The sequence below is a fragment of the Phocoena sinus genome, chromosome 6, assembly GCF_008692025.1.
Source record: "Phocoena sinus isolate mPhoSin1 chromosome 6, mPhoSin1.pri, whole genome shotgun sequence".
In the NCBI taxonomy this organism is placed as follows: domain Eukaryota; kingdom Metazoa; phylum Chordata; class Mammalia; order Artiodactyla; family Phocoenidae; genus Phocoena; species Phocoena sinus.
The window spans coordinates 25953185-25971481 of NC_045768.1; the positions used below are offsets into that span (position 1 = coordinate 25953185).

The 18297-nt window shown below is 39.9% G+C and overlaps 1 protein-coding gene across 5 annotated transcripts in view; it reads right to left on the reverse strand.

Annotated features, from left to right (window-relative positions):
- Nucleotides 1-8356: 8356 nt before the first annotated feature.
- The window catches only part of RAD23B (RAD23 homolog B, nucleotide excision repair protein), a 44724-nt gene continuing 34783 nt past the window's right edge, over nt 8357-18297 (reverse strand). For 4 of the 5 annotated variants that reach the window (XM_032634875.1, XM_032634878.1, XM_032634877.1 and 1 more), the window contains 3 exons: nt 16895-17022; nt 15170-15340; nt 8357-10037 (listed from right to left, as the gene is read on the reverse strand). In XM_032634875.1, coding sequence (XP_032490766.1) covers nt 9924-10037; nt 15170-15340; nt 16895-17022 — 413 coding nt within the window. In that variant the 3' untranslated portion in view covers nt 8357-9923. Of the gene's footprint in view, nt 10038-11109; nt 15341-16894; nt 17023-18297 lie in introns of all 5 variants that reach the window. The other variant, XR_004350373.1, reaches the window with a different exon arrangement.

Here is an 18297-nt window from a genome sequence, read left to right on the forward strand (position 1 = left end):
TTCTCCCTCTTAAAAATTGAGCAACCCAAGAGGTTTTGTTCGTGTGGGTTGCCTCTATCAATATTTACTTGATTTGAAATTGAGAAATTTTAAAAGTTAATTCATTTGAAATAAACCTAGTGTATGTTGAAGTGTTTTTTAATCTTTATGAAAAATAATTATTGTTAAAGGAATTAATGACAGGAATGGTGTTGTATTTGATTTTTGCAAATCTCTGTTATCTGGCTTCATAGACGACAGCTGGATTTCCACATGTGCTCCTTCATTCCATCTGTTGTGATATCACATGCCATGCAGCCTCTGGGAAACTCCACTATACACCTATGAGAGACTGGGAGTGCAAACAGCAAGCAGAGTCAGTGTTATTATGAAAATGGCTCTTATCTCATAGACCCCTCCTGCAAGTGGTCTTCAAGTCACATTCTAAGAACTGCCAGGCAAATCATCAGAGGAGCAAATAGCTGTCAGAACAGCAAGGAGGGGCTTTTAAAAAAATCACAGGAAGGAAAAAGACTTAATTCAGGGGATATGAAGAGGCAGGGGTGAAAGCAAGCCTGTGTCACCTAGGGCGACACAGGTTTGCCTCCTGGCTCTGCCACTAAGTAACTGTGTAGCTTTGGCCTGACTGACCTCAGTTAACCCATCTGTAAAATGGCAATAATGCTAGTATAAGTAAAGCACGTGGCACAGGGTGAGACATTTGGACTTCTGAAGGTTAGCTCCCTCCTCTTGGGCCAAAAGAGGACTTTGTGAAAACAGCTTTGGTTCAGTAGCTAAGAGATACATGTAAGTCTGGGATAGGCTGTTTTTGCTTCTGTAACATGGGTCAGATGTGAACTCCAAATGCACGGGCACCTTGAAAACTTTGGTACTATTAGCACAGCTGCTCAATCCAAGACCACAGTGTGATGCGGCTGTCAAACCAGCAAGCTCAAATTCAGGTTGCATTAATGGAGACACCATGCACAGAACAAGGGAGGTGAGAGCTCCTCTAGTATTGGGTTGGCCAAAAAGTTCGTTTGGTTAGTGGATACGTTGTTCAGTAAAGTTCTTCGTGAAAATGAAAAATGTCTTTTATTTACTTAAAACTGAATGAACTTTTTGGCCAACCCAATACTTTGCACTGCTGAGACCCCCCCTCAAGCACTCTGTGTAATTCACTCCAACTAAGGGATTTTTTTCAGCATGGAGAAGACTTGGCCAGAGGAAGGGAGGCGGTCAGGGAGACACACTCTTCTAAAAGACCTGAGAGGTTGGCACACTGGCTCAGGGTGAACCCAGAAATAAATTAGGCCCTGAGGATGGCCTATCCGGACAGGTAGAGGGGAGAGGGGAGCTTGACAATCCCTAGAGTGTAGGAAGTCTGAGCTGGCAGTAGTGAGGGCCACATCACTAGAAGTGTCCAAGTGGAGGCTGGAGATGAGGCATTAAAGAGGCCCTGTGCTTGGTCACTGGGTGGCACCCACAGGCCCTTCCCAGTCTGAGTTCCTGTGCCTCTGGCACCTCGGAGACTGTCAGAGGAGATCAAAAGGGAACAATGAGAGTCCCTAGGGGTGGGTGAAAGGGGCAGTGGGCATTCCGCCAGGCATTTCTGCTGGGTTCTCTGCCAAATTTGATCCAGAGATGAGATGTAGCTGCTAATTCCTTGGCCTAGAAATGGACAGGAGAAAATTCAGCATTGCTCAGAAAGTTCATAGACGTTAAAGCTTTCTGTGCCTGAAATGCCAATGTTTGCGCCACACTGCCCCCGCTGAGGGGGAAGCCCCCCAGCCCCTTGGGAATGTGAGGGGCCAACAGTGAAGGGGGGAGGACCAAGGCACCCAGAGATCAAAGAGGCGCACTCAGCATCATTGAAAATAACTCAGTCACTCTCTCAGTCCTTTAGGGGCCAAGCCTCATCATTGCAGAAAGGCAGAGAACTTCTCCCAGCCTTCAGGACAGAGAGTCTGCAGCCACATTAAACAGTCTTGGCCTTGTTGAAGATGTTCACCAATCCACTCTCTAATTTGACCCCTACTAGCAAGCTGTGAGGCAGGCTCTGCTTTACAGATGAGGAAATCGGGACACATGGCCGAAGTCACACAGCTGGCATGGGGTGTGAAGACAGAAATCCAGGCCTAAGTCCAAACCCTGACCCCCAAGACCCTCTGACCTGGCCCCAGCATGGGATTCTTGGGACTGCAGCTGTTGCTCTGCTCTCCATTTAAGTCTCAGATGTAGGCCCATTTGGAATTTGTCAACAGAATCCTGCTGTCCCTACAACCAGCCAGCTCACTGTATTATGTGTCAGGTCTTCAGAATCTGGTGCCAAGGTCCCTGGGCTGAGGAAAGAAAAACAGAGCAGGCTTTGGGACTCTATTCATTGTCCCTCAGCTTCTTCTCGGCTTTTAGAACCGAAGGGATGGCAGACAGGGTAAGGAGAGCCTGGAGCCCTAGTAAAGATGACAAAGGTTGTCCCAACTATTTGCTCAATGCCTGTTTATCCATCCCAAACTGACCAGGCATCTCCGCCCTTCACTTGTTCTGGGGGTACAGAGATTAAAGGCACAGGCATTGCCTTTCAAGAGCTTGTCAGGTGTTCTCTCATTCACTGTACAGTTTAATGGGAGACACAAATAGACACTTTCAATTCAGGGTTTTCACTTTTATGATAGATATGTATGTACAAGTGGCTGAGGGAATAGAGAAAAAGAGGTCTCTGGCCCAAATTGGAGGGCAAAGGGGCTCGTGGGCAAGCTTCCTAAAAGAGGGGTCTTGTATGGTTTTGAACAGAGGAATCAGCAAGATAAAAGCGGTAGGAACAATTCCAAACCAAGTGCCTGCCTGGCTTTAGGCAATTGCTCGTTAGTTGCCGAATGCATGAATCAGGGTAGTTGCGTGTGCCCAGACAGACACCACAGAGCGCAATCCTTGCGGGGGAAGCATGACTAGTGTAGCATGTGGGCTGCACTCCTGTCCGTTAGTCTGCTCCTCCTGCAGTCTCCCTGACCACCACTAGCACCTGAAACACGCTCAGGCAGCTGAGTGCCTACGAAGATGGGTTACACGCAGGGGAGATGACAAATAAGTAAACACACTGAGCATAATGCGAGCTAAGTCTCTCACTGTGCAAGAAAGGAGTTATAAATAATGAAAGGGAGAAGCTAGAATGAACCTTGTGGTGCTGGACTAGAATTAAAGGTACCAGTGTGACTGGTCAGAATGGCCATCGTCAGGTCTACAAATAATAAATGCTGGAGGGGGTGTGGAAAAAAGGGAACCTTCCTACACTGCTGGTGGGAAAGTAAATTGGTGCAGCCACTGTGGAAAACTATGGAGGTTCCTTAAAAAACTAAAAACAGAGTTGCCGTATGATCCAGCAATCCCACTTCTGGGCATATATCTGAAGAAAACTCCAATTCAAAAAGATACATTGGGGCTTCCCTGGTGGCACAGTGGTTGAGAGTCTGCCTGCCAATGCAGGGGTCATGGGTTTGAGCCCTGGTCTGGGAGGATCCCACATGCCACGGAGCAACTGGGCCCGTGAGCCACAACTACTGAGCCTGCGCGTCTGGAGCCTGTGCTCCGCAACAAGAGAGGCCACGACAGTGAGAGGCCCGCGCACTGCAATGAAGAGTGGCCCCCGCTCGCCGCAACTAGAGAAAGCCCTCGCACAGAAACAAAGACCCAACAGAGCCAAAAATAAATAAATAAAAATTTAAAAAAAGATACATGCACCCCAATGTTCATAGCAGCACTATCTACAATAGCAAAACATGGAAGCAACCTAAATGTCCATCAACAGAAGAATGGATAAAGATGTGGTACCATGTATACAATGGAATGTTACTCAGCCATAAAAAAGAATGAAACAATGCCATTTGCAGCAACATGGATGGACCTAGAGATGCTATTACATACAGTAGTTTGGAAAAGAAATAGTAGAATGGAAAAAAATACAAAAAATATATATATAAAATACACTACATATATATACATATATATATATATATATAAAACTGAGTCACTTTGCTGTACACCAGAAACACAACATTGTAAATCAACTATACTTCAATAAAATAAATAAAGGGAGATGACAACTTGTTAGGAAAAAAAGGTGCCAGTGTGAACTGAGGTGTTCAATACCCATATGTAGACGCAGGAATACAGATGTGATGTTTGTGTATTTATTTTCTATGCATCTACTGAAATGCTTGAGAGCAGTGAGACTCCAGTAGCAATGAACACACCTAGAACAAAGTTTTGGTTTCTAAATACAATCTACCTGAAGGGGAACAGAGCTCGTTGGAGAAATGGTGAATTCCAGGGCTGGTGCACAGAAAGTACAAGAGCCTGAAATATATTACTGTGCCAGAAAATAAGGAAGTAGTCCAAAGAGATAAAGACATGGCAAACACAGAAGTTACCTTTGAGAACTAGAACAATGGGACATTTGAGCATCAATATAATGAGTTATAAAAATGCATGACTTGAGTCTAGTCATGAGGAAACACCAAACATAAATTGAGGGACGTGGTATAAAACAAGTGCCCTGTAATCTTAAAAAAAAAAGAGTTAAGCTCATAAAGATCAAGGAAGGACTGAGAAAGAGTACGGATTGAAGGAGACTAACTAAATGCAGTGTATTATTCTGGATTGAAGTCTTCTGCTATGAAGGACATTACTAGGACAACTGCAAAACTTAAATGGGTTTGGGGAGGTATGGGGTGGGGGTAATTGGGAGCTTTTTGTGCTGTTCCCACAACTTTTCTGGAAGCCTGAAATTGTGTAAGGATGAAAAAATTAAGGCTTTTTGCAAAAATGGTATAAAAATTATAACAAAATTTAAGATACAAAAATATTTTACAATTAAAGTAACAATAAATTAGTGAAAAGATTTCTCTCCTTCATAATTTCCTTACAAGTGGAGATAATACAAAAATTAGCTTAAATGATGTCAAACAAGCAGAAGCAGGCCTTACTGACAAAAAAGACATCTGAAAATGAAACAAAAAAAACCCCACAAAATGCCCCCACCAAAAAATAGACTAAAATGCTAAAAAGTTGCAAGAAAAAAAAAAAATCAACTCCAGGGTTCATAAAATCACCCAACCAAAAATAATAATAATAATTCTAACCTCAAGCTGTTCTCAGGCATAGCCCTACCAGTCCCATTCATTCTCATCTAATTTTTAACCAATTTTGAGATAATTTATCACATGTTCTAATCTGCTATTGTTGGCAAATAAAACCCAGTTGGCTTCTATGATTTACAATTTTGGACTTTGTTATAGATGGAAGCTGTCAATAACAAAACTCAGGATCCGTATCAAATATCCTTTGAGCCTTAAGGTGGCTATTCAACAAGCAGTAACCAATCTTGGCAGACACATGCTTGAAGGGTGGAAGGCCATGGACAGGAAGCCCATCTACAGCTAGTACACGTGTAGGATAGAGGTGCCCAACATTTTCATCACAGAAAACCTAATAGTTAAAACATTGGAGGAAAAAGGGTGAGGCTGCTCGGGGCGAGGGTTGGAGGCCAGCTTCCCCAGGCACCCTGAAGACCACCTCACGGTCTGGAGAGGAATACTATCTACAAACATCTATAACTCATTCTGAGCCAGGTGAGAAGAGAGGATCAGTAAGAATGGAAAATACGTTTTGAGTGAGACATGAGGCAGAAGTCTGGGATGAAGATTTTTAAATCTGTGCTCCTAGAAGACAAGTTATGCTGCACCTGTTGAAGGATCCATTACTATTCAAACGGTCTCTAAGATAGTATATCAAGCTCAATGGCAGACACCGTGTTTCCATTCACTTTGGAATCCACAGCACCACACGTGAAGCAATCTGTCATCGCTGACGTTTCTTTGGTCCTCCTCGCCTCTCCACAGTGCAAACCCTGCTTGTGGGGCCACTTTCCGTCAACTATATCATGATAGGGAAGGACTTTTATAACCGATTTGTCACTAGCAGTGTCCCTGTGGTTCCCCAACCTTTAGTGCACAGTGCTGTATCTCTTGCCTACCAAGTCCAAGCCTTCTCCTGCCTCCTTGTCACTGCTCCTCCCATCCCCAAACTATCCACACACAGTTCTGGAAACTAGTCTGTCACCCAACAGGTCCAACTGCTATATCCCTCCCTCCAAGGTTCCATCTACTCTCTTCCAGCTGTGGTTAAGATCCTTGTTCGAATTGCCCCAGCTCTGATCCCAGGGCGCAGGGATTCCCAGATGCATTCATTTGACTTTTCTGTTCTGGTTGATTCATCACTATGCCAGGTGCTTTTCACAGCGCTTAGTGCTGAATTTAGTTATCTTGCTAAAGAGAAAGACATAGCATAGGAACAGCAAAGAATAATTTTAGACACCGCATACATGCCAAACGAGCACACCAGGCACACGATGCGCTCCTCCCTTTGATAATGAATATATGGGGGTGATACCACCCCTCTGGAAAGAACCCACGAGGGTCACAAGCAAAGCAAACTGAAGCTAAGACCTCAAGAGGCCAAGAATGCCAAATAGAGGGGGGGAAGCATCATAATTTAACACATGATGGACCTGGTTGCAATTTTTTTTTTTTTTTTTTTTTTTTGCGGTACACGGGCCTCTCACTGCTGTGGCCTCTCCCGTTGCGGAGCACAGGTTCCGGACGCACAGCCTCAGCGGCCATGGCTCACGGGCCCAGCCACTGCACGGCATGTGGGATCTTCCCGGACCGGGGCACGAACCCGTGTCCCCTGCATCAGGAGGAGGACTCTCAACCACTACACCACCAGGGAAGCCCCTTGGTTGCAATTTAAAACAGGGGTGGCAAACTTTTTCTGTAAAGGGCAGATAATAATTATTTAGGTTTTGCTGGCCATAGTCTTTGTTGCAACTATTCAACAGCAAACCTCTTTAGCACAAAGGTAGCTGCTTATAGACAATATGTAAATAAATGAGCATGCCTGCGTTTCAATAAAAACTATTTATGGACACTGGAATTTGAATCAATCTTCACGTCATAAAATCCTTTTTGTAAAAACAACACAAAAACAAAAAACATTAAAAAATGTAAAGGCCATTCTTAGCTCATGGCTCATACAACAGACGTTGAGCCAGATTTGGCTCATGGGGCTGCAGTTTGCCAGCCCCTGGCTTAGAACAAAGTGGAACAAAATGGACACTGGGCCGTCAACTGGAAGGACACACTGTACCTGAGATGCACAGCTAGGGAACTCACCAGAACACAGACGTGGTCATGAAAGACTCCCCGAAACTGCTTACTTTGGGTTGAATATTTTGTAGCTATCTTAGGCTGGCTGATACAAGAAAAGAAGTATGGAAAAGGGGGAACTCACTGAAATCTCTAAAAGCTCTCATGAACTTTGATTACATTCTATCAAGTATCCCATCTCTGTGTTGATATTTCAGCTGAGAACACAAACAGGAGACCCAATAACATCGACCTAGTGCCTGGCCTCCTACACACTATGTTCACCAATTAGTGAAGAAAACAGAAGGATAAGTGATAGAGGCACCATCAACTTCCAATCTAAGATTCCATATGGTAAAATCATTTAAAAAATGAGAAATACCATGTTGGATATATTGAAAATATTTTATAATTAATTCTCTAGAATCCTAGCCATCTAGTACAAGAAAAAATTGTATGGTGGAACACTTCAGTATTTTTAAACAATGTAAAGACATATTTGACTAGGGGATGGCAATAAGAATTGAACAAATAGAAACCTAAGCTTCCTCATTTTCCACAGAGCAACTCAACAATAAATATATTTCAGGAAACAGATGACAGAATACCTCAAATGCAAAATTCCAGTCATGTAGTCACTTAGATTAACCAAAACTGTTTGTAAATTAAAAGATAACAGCAAAAGGTCACAAAAAGCCTATTTCTTTCATAGCGTCATGGGTGATTCTTTAAGCAGATAAACAAAGTACTGTAAAGAATGGTCAAAACTTGGCTTGAACTGTCTTCTGGTAATTATTAATCCCACTATTTGTAGTTTTGTTGTCCAAGGACAAAAGCTCCATGTGATCGATCACCTTCTGCTGTCACTTTCCAGAGAAAAGAGAGGCTGCTGCTGGTTGTTTTTTCCCTTTTCCAGCTTTCACTATGCTCTAAGCAATTAGTGGCAGATAAAATATCGTTAAAATAAAGTATCCCATTTTCTCACCAGAACTGCCACCCCTCTTCCCAACTCATTGTTCTGCTTTGAAAGATGAACATATTTAGAAATCCTCATTTTATTCTGAGACATTTCTGCATAATCCATTATAAAACATACAGGTAATACAAAATCCAAAGGTCCTGTTGTGTTTGTGGAATAAACACGTGAAGATTAAACTACATGATGACACCATGGGGAGAAATCATGGTTTCATTTATTTTCATGAGATAGTTCATGAGTGCATGACGTAAAAGCTTAAAAGTTGTCACCAAACTGTGCTAAGTATTATTAAGAGATTATGCAGGAAGAAATCTGTGCAAATTCATCTTCTTCACTCAGTATCAGATAGTAGAAAAAAAACATTTCTTTAAACAGTTTTTTTTATATTCAGGAAAACAGATTTGAAAAACTGAACAGGTAGACACCTGCTCCCTCTTTATGATCAGATAACAATGACAATGAAGGAGATTCCAAAGAAAAAAGCTGAGATGAAAAAAATCCAAATAAAAGCCAACACTGCTATTAAGATTTTTCTTTTAATATGCCATGAGATATCTTGATTGTATATTTTCCAAAGTACTTTTCCAGCCGCATCTCCCAGCCCTTCCAAAAGATTTCTCCAGTCTGTCCAATGCAATAAAGGATGCTAGATCATAGTTCTGTCCACCTTCTCTTTTTGAAAGCAAATAATCCTAAATGACTTTAATGGTCATACATTCTTATCTAATAAGGAAAAACATTTACAAAGATCAGAAACCCAGTTTTGAGACATTTGCATTAATTTTGAACTGAATCAGCATTTTGTGGGTTTTAAAAAAGGCAGCAGTTGGAATTCATGACTTGCTGACAAACACATTTCTGCTGAGGGAAGGGGAAGACAGGGATAGTGAATGCTGCATTTCTCCATTGGCCCCAAAGTGCTAATTCCACAACGGGATACATCAAAAGCAAACATGCAACTGTGGTTTTAAAACTTTTTACTGCAATGTAACAATGAAGTAAACAGTAATTAGACACCTACCAATTTCCCCCCCAAAACAAACCCAAAAAATGTAAACAGGAAAATAACTCTGCCTATACTTGTACAGCTTCTCAAATCATGTTAGAAGGGTCTCACATTCAATGATCAAGAAATTTAAAATAGCAGTAATTATTTTCATATTAAGAAAAGACTCCCCCTCTCCCCCCTCAACCCCAAGTATTTATCATGGAAGAATGGGCTTTCTTACACATTAATTTTATACTTATTTGAAGCAGCAACAATAACCATCAATAATTTGGCATTTCTGTTTACAGTTGCTCCAATTTTTTTTTTTTTTTTTAATTTCACAAAGCCATTATCCAGTGTTGCCATAAAATAGGGACTGTAGATTCTAGGTAGCAAAGATTCTTTCTGAAACCACTGTTAAGTCAAAGAAATATAAAGCAGGGCATTACACTAAATTTCTGGATCTAGTACACTAAAAAGAGTGAAACCTAGGAAAAGTTACCTACTGTTTTATAGAGGAAATAAAGACCTGCAAAAGCTGACTTTTGGTTGTATAATATTTTACACGCTGTGTGGATCTGCGGCATCTGCTAATTGAAGCAGACATGCACGGTATTTATCCCTGCCCTGTATCCTAGACCCCCCTCCCCACCCCCAAGAATCTACTACCTTATACCAAGTATTGTGGATATGAGCCCAAGTCATCCCAGACAATCCAGTGAACAAAGTTAGTGTAATGCACTGGTGTGAAGTGTGAGATAAAAAAAAGTCCCTTTCAATCTTCATCAAAGTTTTGCTGTAGAAGAAAATTGGCAGCCAAGTTCTCATTCTTCTCACAAGCAAAATATGCTTGTATCACAAGTCCTTCAGGAAATCCTAATGCCTTTAACTGGAAGAAAAGAAAGAAAACATATTATGGAGTCTAGCATAGCACTACTGACAGATCATCACTTGAAAACATACTATAAAGGACACAAAGAAGCTTGAGAATTTTACATGAATTCACCCCTATCTGAATATGGAGTCATTGTCCAATTCAAGGGGGTAGACAGAACCCAGGCCCTTTCCTGTAACCACCTACAAATTCTTTGTTCCTAGTTAAAGCTATTAGGCTAACAGATACTTTGATAACACTCATTGGCATTAACACTAGAAATTAGCTTCTGTGGTGGTTTAAAAATAAATGACTTTACAGAAATCTGTAAATCAAATGGCTTTTAGTACATAAGTGGTGAAGCTATGGATGAGAGCAACCAGAGGTTGCTAATTATTTGTAAAGAGAGCCACATCTTTCATTAGGGTCATATATTACTCAACCTCCTTGCCTTATGAAACACTTCATACTACAAAAATGGGTGGTCGATTATTAGTAATATTACATGATATATTTTTGAAATCAAGACATATGGTGTTTGATTTTTATTTGCTTAATTTTTATAGCATTTTAAATGGTGATATGACCCATTTAATTTTTGTCTCCCTAGTCTATTAAAAATCACTTGTGGGCTTCCCTGGTGGCGCAGTGGTTGAGAGTCCGCCTGCCAATGCAGGGGACATGAGTTCGTGCCCCGATCCGGGAAGATCCCACATGCCGCAGAGTGGCTGGGCCCGTGAGCCATGGCCACTGAGCCTGCGTGTCCAGAGCCTGTGCTCCTCAACGGGAGAGGCCACAACAGTGAGAGGCCTGCATACCGCAAAAAAAAAAAAAAATCACTTGTAACTCAGTAATTGCTGCTATTAAAAGCCTTTAAGCACTCAGGTCAACTGTCTAATTCCCTAGGTTCAGCCAAATGTTATTATGTCAGCCAAATGTTATTTATGAACCCCATTCCTCAACTGTCTCAATCGTCTTGCATTAGACTATATCAAGAAATGACTTTTAAAAACTGGGCAAAAGTCCCGATTCAGCACGATTATATTCATCCATGAAAGGAGAAGAAACTCAAAAATGATTTTGTTACCTAGGTCTTGTCCAGATTAAAGCTGGGCTAGCTGAAGTAAAAGGTAGATAGGGCACGATCCAACTATATTGCTTCTACAAGACACACACTTTAGATTCAAAGACACAAATATGCTGAAAGTAAAAGGATGGAAAAAGATATATACCATGCAAACAGTTACAAAAAGAGAGCTGAAGTGGCTATATTAATATCAGACAAAACAGACTTTAAGATTAAAATTGGTACTAAAACAAAGGACATTTTATGATGATAAAACAATCAGAAAGACTTCATTATAAACATAGAGAACAACAGAGCCCCCAAATACATGAAACAAAAACTGACAGACTTGAAGGGAGAAATAACCAATTCAACAATAGTTGGAGACTTTAATATCCCCATGTTCTATAATGCATACGAGAAGGCAGAAGACTGACAAGGATATAGAAGACTTGAAAAATACTATAAACCAACCAGACCTAACAGACATTTAGAGAACACTTAACAACAGCAAATTATACACCCTTCTCAAGTATACACAGAACATTCTCCATAAAGACCATGTTAAACCATAAAACAAGTCCCAATACATTTAAAAGGATTAAAATTATACAAATTATGTTATCTGACCACGATGGAATGAACTTAGAAATCAATAACAGAAGGAAATTTGGAAAATTCATAAATGTGGAAACTGATACAATCCTAAATAACCTACAGATCAAAGAAAAAAATGACAGAAGAAAATAGAAAATAGTTTGAGATGAATGAAAATAAAACCACAACACACTAAAACTTATGGGATGCTGCTGTAGCAGTGCTTGGAGGAAACCTTCTAGCTGTAAATATCTACAGGCATACCTCAGAGATACTGCAGGTTCGGTTACAGACCACTGCTATAAAGCGAATATCGCAATGAAGCGGGTCACACGAATTTTTGGTTTCCCAATGCATATGAAAGTTACGTTTACACTATACTGTAGTCTATTAAGTGTGCAGCAGCATCATGTCTAAAAAAAACAATGTACATACTTTAATTAAAAAATGCTTCATTGCCGAAAGATGCTAACCATCATCTGACAGCACAGGGTTGCCCCAAACCTTCAATTTATAAAAAATGCAATTAACTGCAAAATGCAACAAAGTACAATAAAAAGAGGTATGCCTATGTATTAAGACAGATATAAAATCAATCATCTAAGCTTCAACCTTAAGAAACTAGGAAAAAAAAGAGAAAACTAAATCCAAGGCAAGCAGAAGGAGATAAAATAGAGACTAGAAAAAACACAGAATCAACAAAACCAAAAATTCTCACTTTTTTTCTTTAAATCAACAACACTGACAAACCTTTACCTAAACTGACAGGGAAAAAAAAGAAATCTGAGGATTCAAATGACTAAAATCAAAAATAAATGTTGGAACATTATCACTTTTTATAGAAATAAAAACTACTATCAGGGAATACTGAGAACAACTAAGTTGTTGTATGCCAACAAACTAGATAACATATATGAAATAGACAAATTCCTAGAAAGATAAAAACCACCCCAACTGACTCAAGAAAAAAAGGAAAAATCTGAATAGCCCTATGACAAACAAAGAGATTGAATTAGTAGTCACAAAACTTCCCCAAAAGCCAGGCCCAGATAACTACACTGGTGAATTCTACCAGCCATTTAAAGAAAAATTAACACCAATTCTTCATAAACTCTTCCAAACAACAGACGAGGAGGGAACTCATTCTGTAAGGCCAATATTACTCTGATACCAAAACCAGACAAAGACATCACAAGAAAACTACAGACCAATATTCCTTATGAATACAGATGCAGAAATCCTCAACAAAATACTAGCAGGCCAATTCCAGCAACACCCCAGGAATGCAAGGTTAGGCCAACATACAAAAAAATCAATCAGCGTAATAAGGCATATTAACGGAAAAAGGGACACAACCACACAACCATCTCAATCAACACACAATTTGACAAAATCCCACACCCTTTGTGATAAAAACATCCAACACACTAGGAATAGAACTTCTTCAACCTGATAAAAGGAATCTAATGAAACGCACAGCTAACATCAAACTTAATGGTGAAAGACTAAATGTTTTATTTTATTTTCCTCTAAGATCTGGAACAAGATAAAGATGTTGGCTCTCGCCACTGCTATTCAACTATACAGAGGCGGCTCTAGATAGGACAATTAAGCAAATATATATATATATATATAATATGTACATATTAATAATAAATAAAGGACATCCAGATTGAAAAAGAAGTCAAACTATGTCTACCTGCAAATGATATCTTAAATATAGAAATCCTTAGGAACACACACACAAATTATCAGAATAAATGAGTTCAGAAAGGTTGCAAGATACACAAAATTAAATTGTATTTCTATATAACTAGCAATGAACAATCCAAAAATGAAATTAAGAAAGACAACTCTCTTTATAACAGCATCATAAAGAATAAAAATACTTAGAAATAAATTTAGCAAACTGAAGACTAAAGAAATTTCTGAAAGAAATTATGGAAATTCAATATGGAAAGACATCCCATTCTGTGTTCATGGCTTGGTAAAGACTTAATATTGCCAACATGGCAATACTCCCCAAATTGATCTACAGAAAAAAACACAGTATCTATCAAAATTCTAGCCAGCTTTCTTTTTGCAGAAATTGGACAAGCTAATCCTAAAATTGATATGAAATTGCAAGGGAACCACAGAGCCGAAACAATCTTGGGAAAGAAGAACAAATATGGAGCTCTCACACTTCCAGATTTCAAAACTTACAAAGCCAGAGTAATCAAGTCAATGAAGGACTGGCATAAGAATAAACATATAGATCGGAACAGAACTGAAAGCCCAGAAATAAACCCTCACATTTATGGTCAACATATTTTCAACAAGGATGCCAAGACAAGTTAATGGGGAAAGAACAGTATTTTCAATAAATGGTGCTGGGGCAACTGGATATACACAGGCAAAGGAAATGGGTAGGCTCCTACACCTCACACCGTAAACAAAAAGTAACTCGAAATGGATTATAGGCATTTTACATTGCATAAATGTAGTAAGAGCTATAAAACTCTTTGGAGAAAATAGAGGCTTAAATCTTCTGACCTTGGATTAGGCAATGTTCTCTTCTATGACACCAAAAGCACAAGCAACAGAAGAAAAAATGTCTCCAACACAGAAATCAAGATTTGATAACTGTAACCTCAAAAAAAAGTTGCTCTAGAACAAGTGAGGCAATTGTCTATTTTCACTTCTATTTATTTGAGGGGGAAAAAATAACACTGCAATATATAAAGTATCTTTTAAGAAAAACATAGTTACAAACTTGAACACTTGATATGTTTGTCATAAACAAAGACTAATTATAGTTCCAATGATTTTCTAAGTATTAGGTTAAAATGCACTTTCTCTGATTTCCATCTCAAAACACTTTGTAGGATAAGACAGGGCAAGTACTATGATTTCCTATTTACAAATGTTAACAATGGGGTCTAGAGAAAAATGAATGACTAGTCACAGTATCATAAAAACTAGGTTACTGCAGTGACACATGTATGGGCAGACATAAGGATGAAAAGAGAATCAGGATACCAGGTTCTGATGTTTACTACACATGTATTTTATGAAAATATTCATATACATATCTATTTACATTTTAGAGACAACAGTGAAATAAAATTTTAAATATAAATTAAAAATGGATAATCTTGAATTGGGCATATACTTTAAGATCATTTTTCTAAAACATCAATGAAAATTTTAGTTTCTTGATATACTGATAACTATTTCATGCTAGACTGATATTCAGTGCTAGTCCCTTGGCTTCACAAAGAACACAATGGAGAGCAGGGCTGAGAAGAGACTGTCTCCACTGCAGTCCCTAGGTTAATAATGCTCTATTTGGCTCTGTCTAGTAAGAGCTATCTACTGTGATGGAAATACTCTATATCTGGGCTATCCAGTGCAGGAGCCACTAACCCCATGTGACTACTGAGCATCTGCAATGTGGCTAGTATGACTAGGAACTGAATTTCTAAGTTTTACTGAAACTCACCCTTTCTATAGCTTCTTTTTCCTGAGGCGTTACTTGAATGTAGTTCATATGACCACTTCCAGCTTCTGCAATTCCTCCACTGCCACCTCCACCGCCTCCTCCTTGACCACCAGCTTCTTGAACTGGTTCATTTAACATCTGAATAAAATGCTCCTGATGTTGGCTAATTTGCTGCAGTGATTTGAAGGACAGAGAAAAACAAGACATTGATATAAAGTATCTTCAGGAAAATAAGAATTCTAATACAAATAAGAGAGAAAGTAATAACTTTGCAACTGCATTATTTTAGAATGATTCTGGATTATTCAGTCTCTGGAAGGATATGATTTCTTGTACATTAAAGAAACTTCGTATTTCTGAGGTAAACAGTAAAGAATTAAAAGAATCCAAATTCTCTTTCATAAACACTCCCACCACCCCTGTCATTGTTAAAAAACTACTTGATGTATAAGAAAAAATAGAAGTCATATATATGTATATATATATATATATATTTTATCCTCCACACTAGTAGGCAGTAGAATGCTGTAACAGGGGTCCATGATCCCCGGGCCATGGACCGGTACTGGTCTGTGGCCTGTTGGGAACTGGGCTGCACAGCAGGAGGTGAGCGAGCGAGCAGGCGGGCGGGCAAGCGAGCCAAGCTTTAACCGTATTTACAGCCGCTCCCCATTGCCCCCCATTAGCGCCTGAGCTCCGCCTGTCAGATCAGCAGAGGCATTCGATTCTTATAGGAGCGCAAACCCTACTGTGAACTGCGCGCTCCTTATGAGAATCTAATGCCTGATGATCTGAGGTGGAGCTGAGGCGGTGATGCTAGCGCTGGGGAGCGGCTGCAAATACAGATTATCATTAGCAGAGAGGTCTGACTGCACAGAGATCATAATAAATCAACTGCTTGCAGACTCATATCAAAACCCTATCAGTGAGTGGCAAATGAAAACAAGCTCAGGGCTCCCAATGATTCTGCATTATGATGAGTTGTATAATTATTTCATTATATATTACAGTGTAATAATAAGGGAAATAAAGTGCACAGTAAATTTTGTAATGTGCTTGAATCATCCCGAAACCATCATCCCCCAACCCTGGTCCATGGAAAAACTGTCTTCCACGAAACCAGTCCCTGGTGTCAAAAAGGTTGGGGACTGCTGCTATACAAAACTCAAATATTTCATGACCTGAGCATTAAAATAAGCCCACAGGGCTTCCCTGGTGGCTCAGTAGTTGAGAGTCCGCCTGCCAATGCAGGGAACACGGGTTCGTGCCCCTGTCTGGGAAGATCCCACATGCCGTGGAGTGGCTAGGCCCATGAACCGTGGCTGCTGAGCCTGTGCTCCGCAACGGGAGAGGCCATAACAGTGAGAGGCCCACGTACCACAAAAAAATAAATAAATAAAAATAAAATAAGCCCACAGGTATGTTTTCTATGAGGTAGTGCGCCACTAGTAATAAGCTTGGGAAAGAGAGACCTAGACAGTTCAACATTTCTTTTTGCTAGAGTTTCTCAGATTCTTTAATAAAGTGTTTCCCAAACAAATATCTAACCCAATCCCCACCCCCAATTCTCGTTTTATCAGTACATCTATCTATAGCATATTCTACTAAGTGCAGCTTAGAAGAACAGTTTATAGACTTGGTGAAGGAGAAGGGGTGCTCATGGACTTCTACAAAATGTGATATACTCTAAACCCATTTTTGGAAATTAACTGATTAAATAGTCACCTGCAGTAACTGAGGATTTTCTCGACCTATCTGTTGTAGCAATGCTGGAAGCAGGGAAGGATTCTGTTGAATAATTTGTCTCATCTGTTGAAACTGAGGCTGATTCCGTAAAAATTCAAGAGGGTGTCCTAAAATACACATGAACACTTTTAAACAAAAATAGCAATTACATATACAAACATAATCTAGACAGCAAACACTGTCAAGAAAAAATATGATTTGAATTCTCAGATGTATATAAAATGAAGTAAATAATGAAAACATCTTCAAACTGCACCAGCTTGCAAGTCTCATACTGGAGAAATTATTCCTATTAGCTAAGGTAGAGAGTACAGAACACTAAAAAAACAAAGTTTTCCTACAATTGCCCTGGGGACTCACTATCAAGTAACACCGAGAACTTGTGCCCCTCGTGCACTCTATCAAAATAAAAAGTATTAAAAGTTGTTCTTGATGCTCAAAAGTTCCTAAGAAAAATATATACCAGGATTAAGAAACGCAAAAAACGTACCTACTTTAATTGCATTCAAAACAATCATGCTTTTGAGGTTACTAAGAGTAATGAGAATTTTTTAGATGTACACTGTCATCTAAATTATTCAAGACAATCATTCAAATTAAAAATGGCCACATCGGGCTTCCCCGGTGGCGCCGTGGTTGAGAGTCCACCTGCCGATGCAGGGGACGCGGGTTCGTGCCCTGGTCCGGGGAGATCCCGCATGCTGCGGAGCGGCTGGGCCCGTGGGCCATGGCCACTGGGCCTGCGCGTCCGGAACCTGTGCTCCGCAATGGGAGAGGCCACAGCGGTGAGAGGCCTGCGTACCGCCAAAAAAAAAAAAAAAAGGCCACATCATATGGTTATTTATTCTTTGTGTAACACCAGTTTTACAGAAGAAGAAAACGAGACTCTCAGAAACTAAGTTACCCAATAACTGCCACTAAATGGGACAGCACCCCAAATCTGAACCAAAGCTGTGGCCTCCTCTTCTATTTCCATGCTGAACCTCAGGAAATGAGAGCCTATCCTCCGGGAGACTGCACACAAAGTGCTTAGGGATTTCTGTCAACCAGAGATGACTGCCATAATTAGAGCTAGGAAATACATAAAAGAATGGTCTCTTCAAAAGTAACAGTTTGAATTACTTTACCAATTTTACAAAGAAATAATGAAAGAGAACATTAAATAATTCCTAGGACTACCACGGGCTCCAGGCTTTGCTTTCTAGTCAAACCTTTGCCAATGGAAGAGTGGGTGCTGTAAAGACACCTGAATTCAAGCTCTGCTTTCACCTCTAGATTCAACATATTAAACCTCCCAGGTTTTATTTCCTTGGTTCTATAATAACCATTAAGATCCTACTGGCTTTGAAGACATTTACTGGGAGAGAAAGAGACAAGGTGAG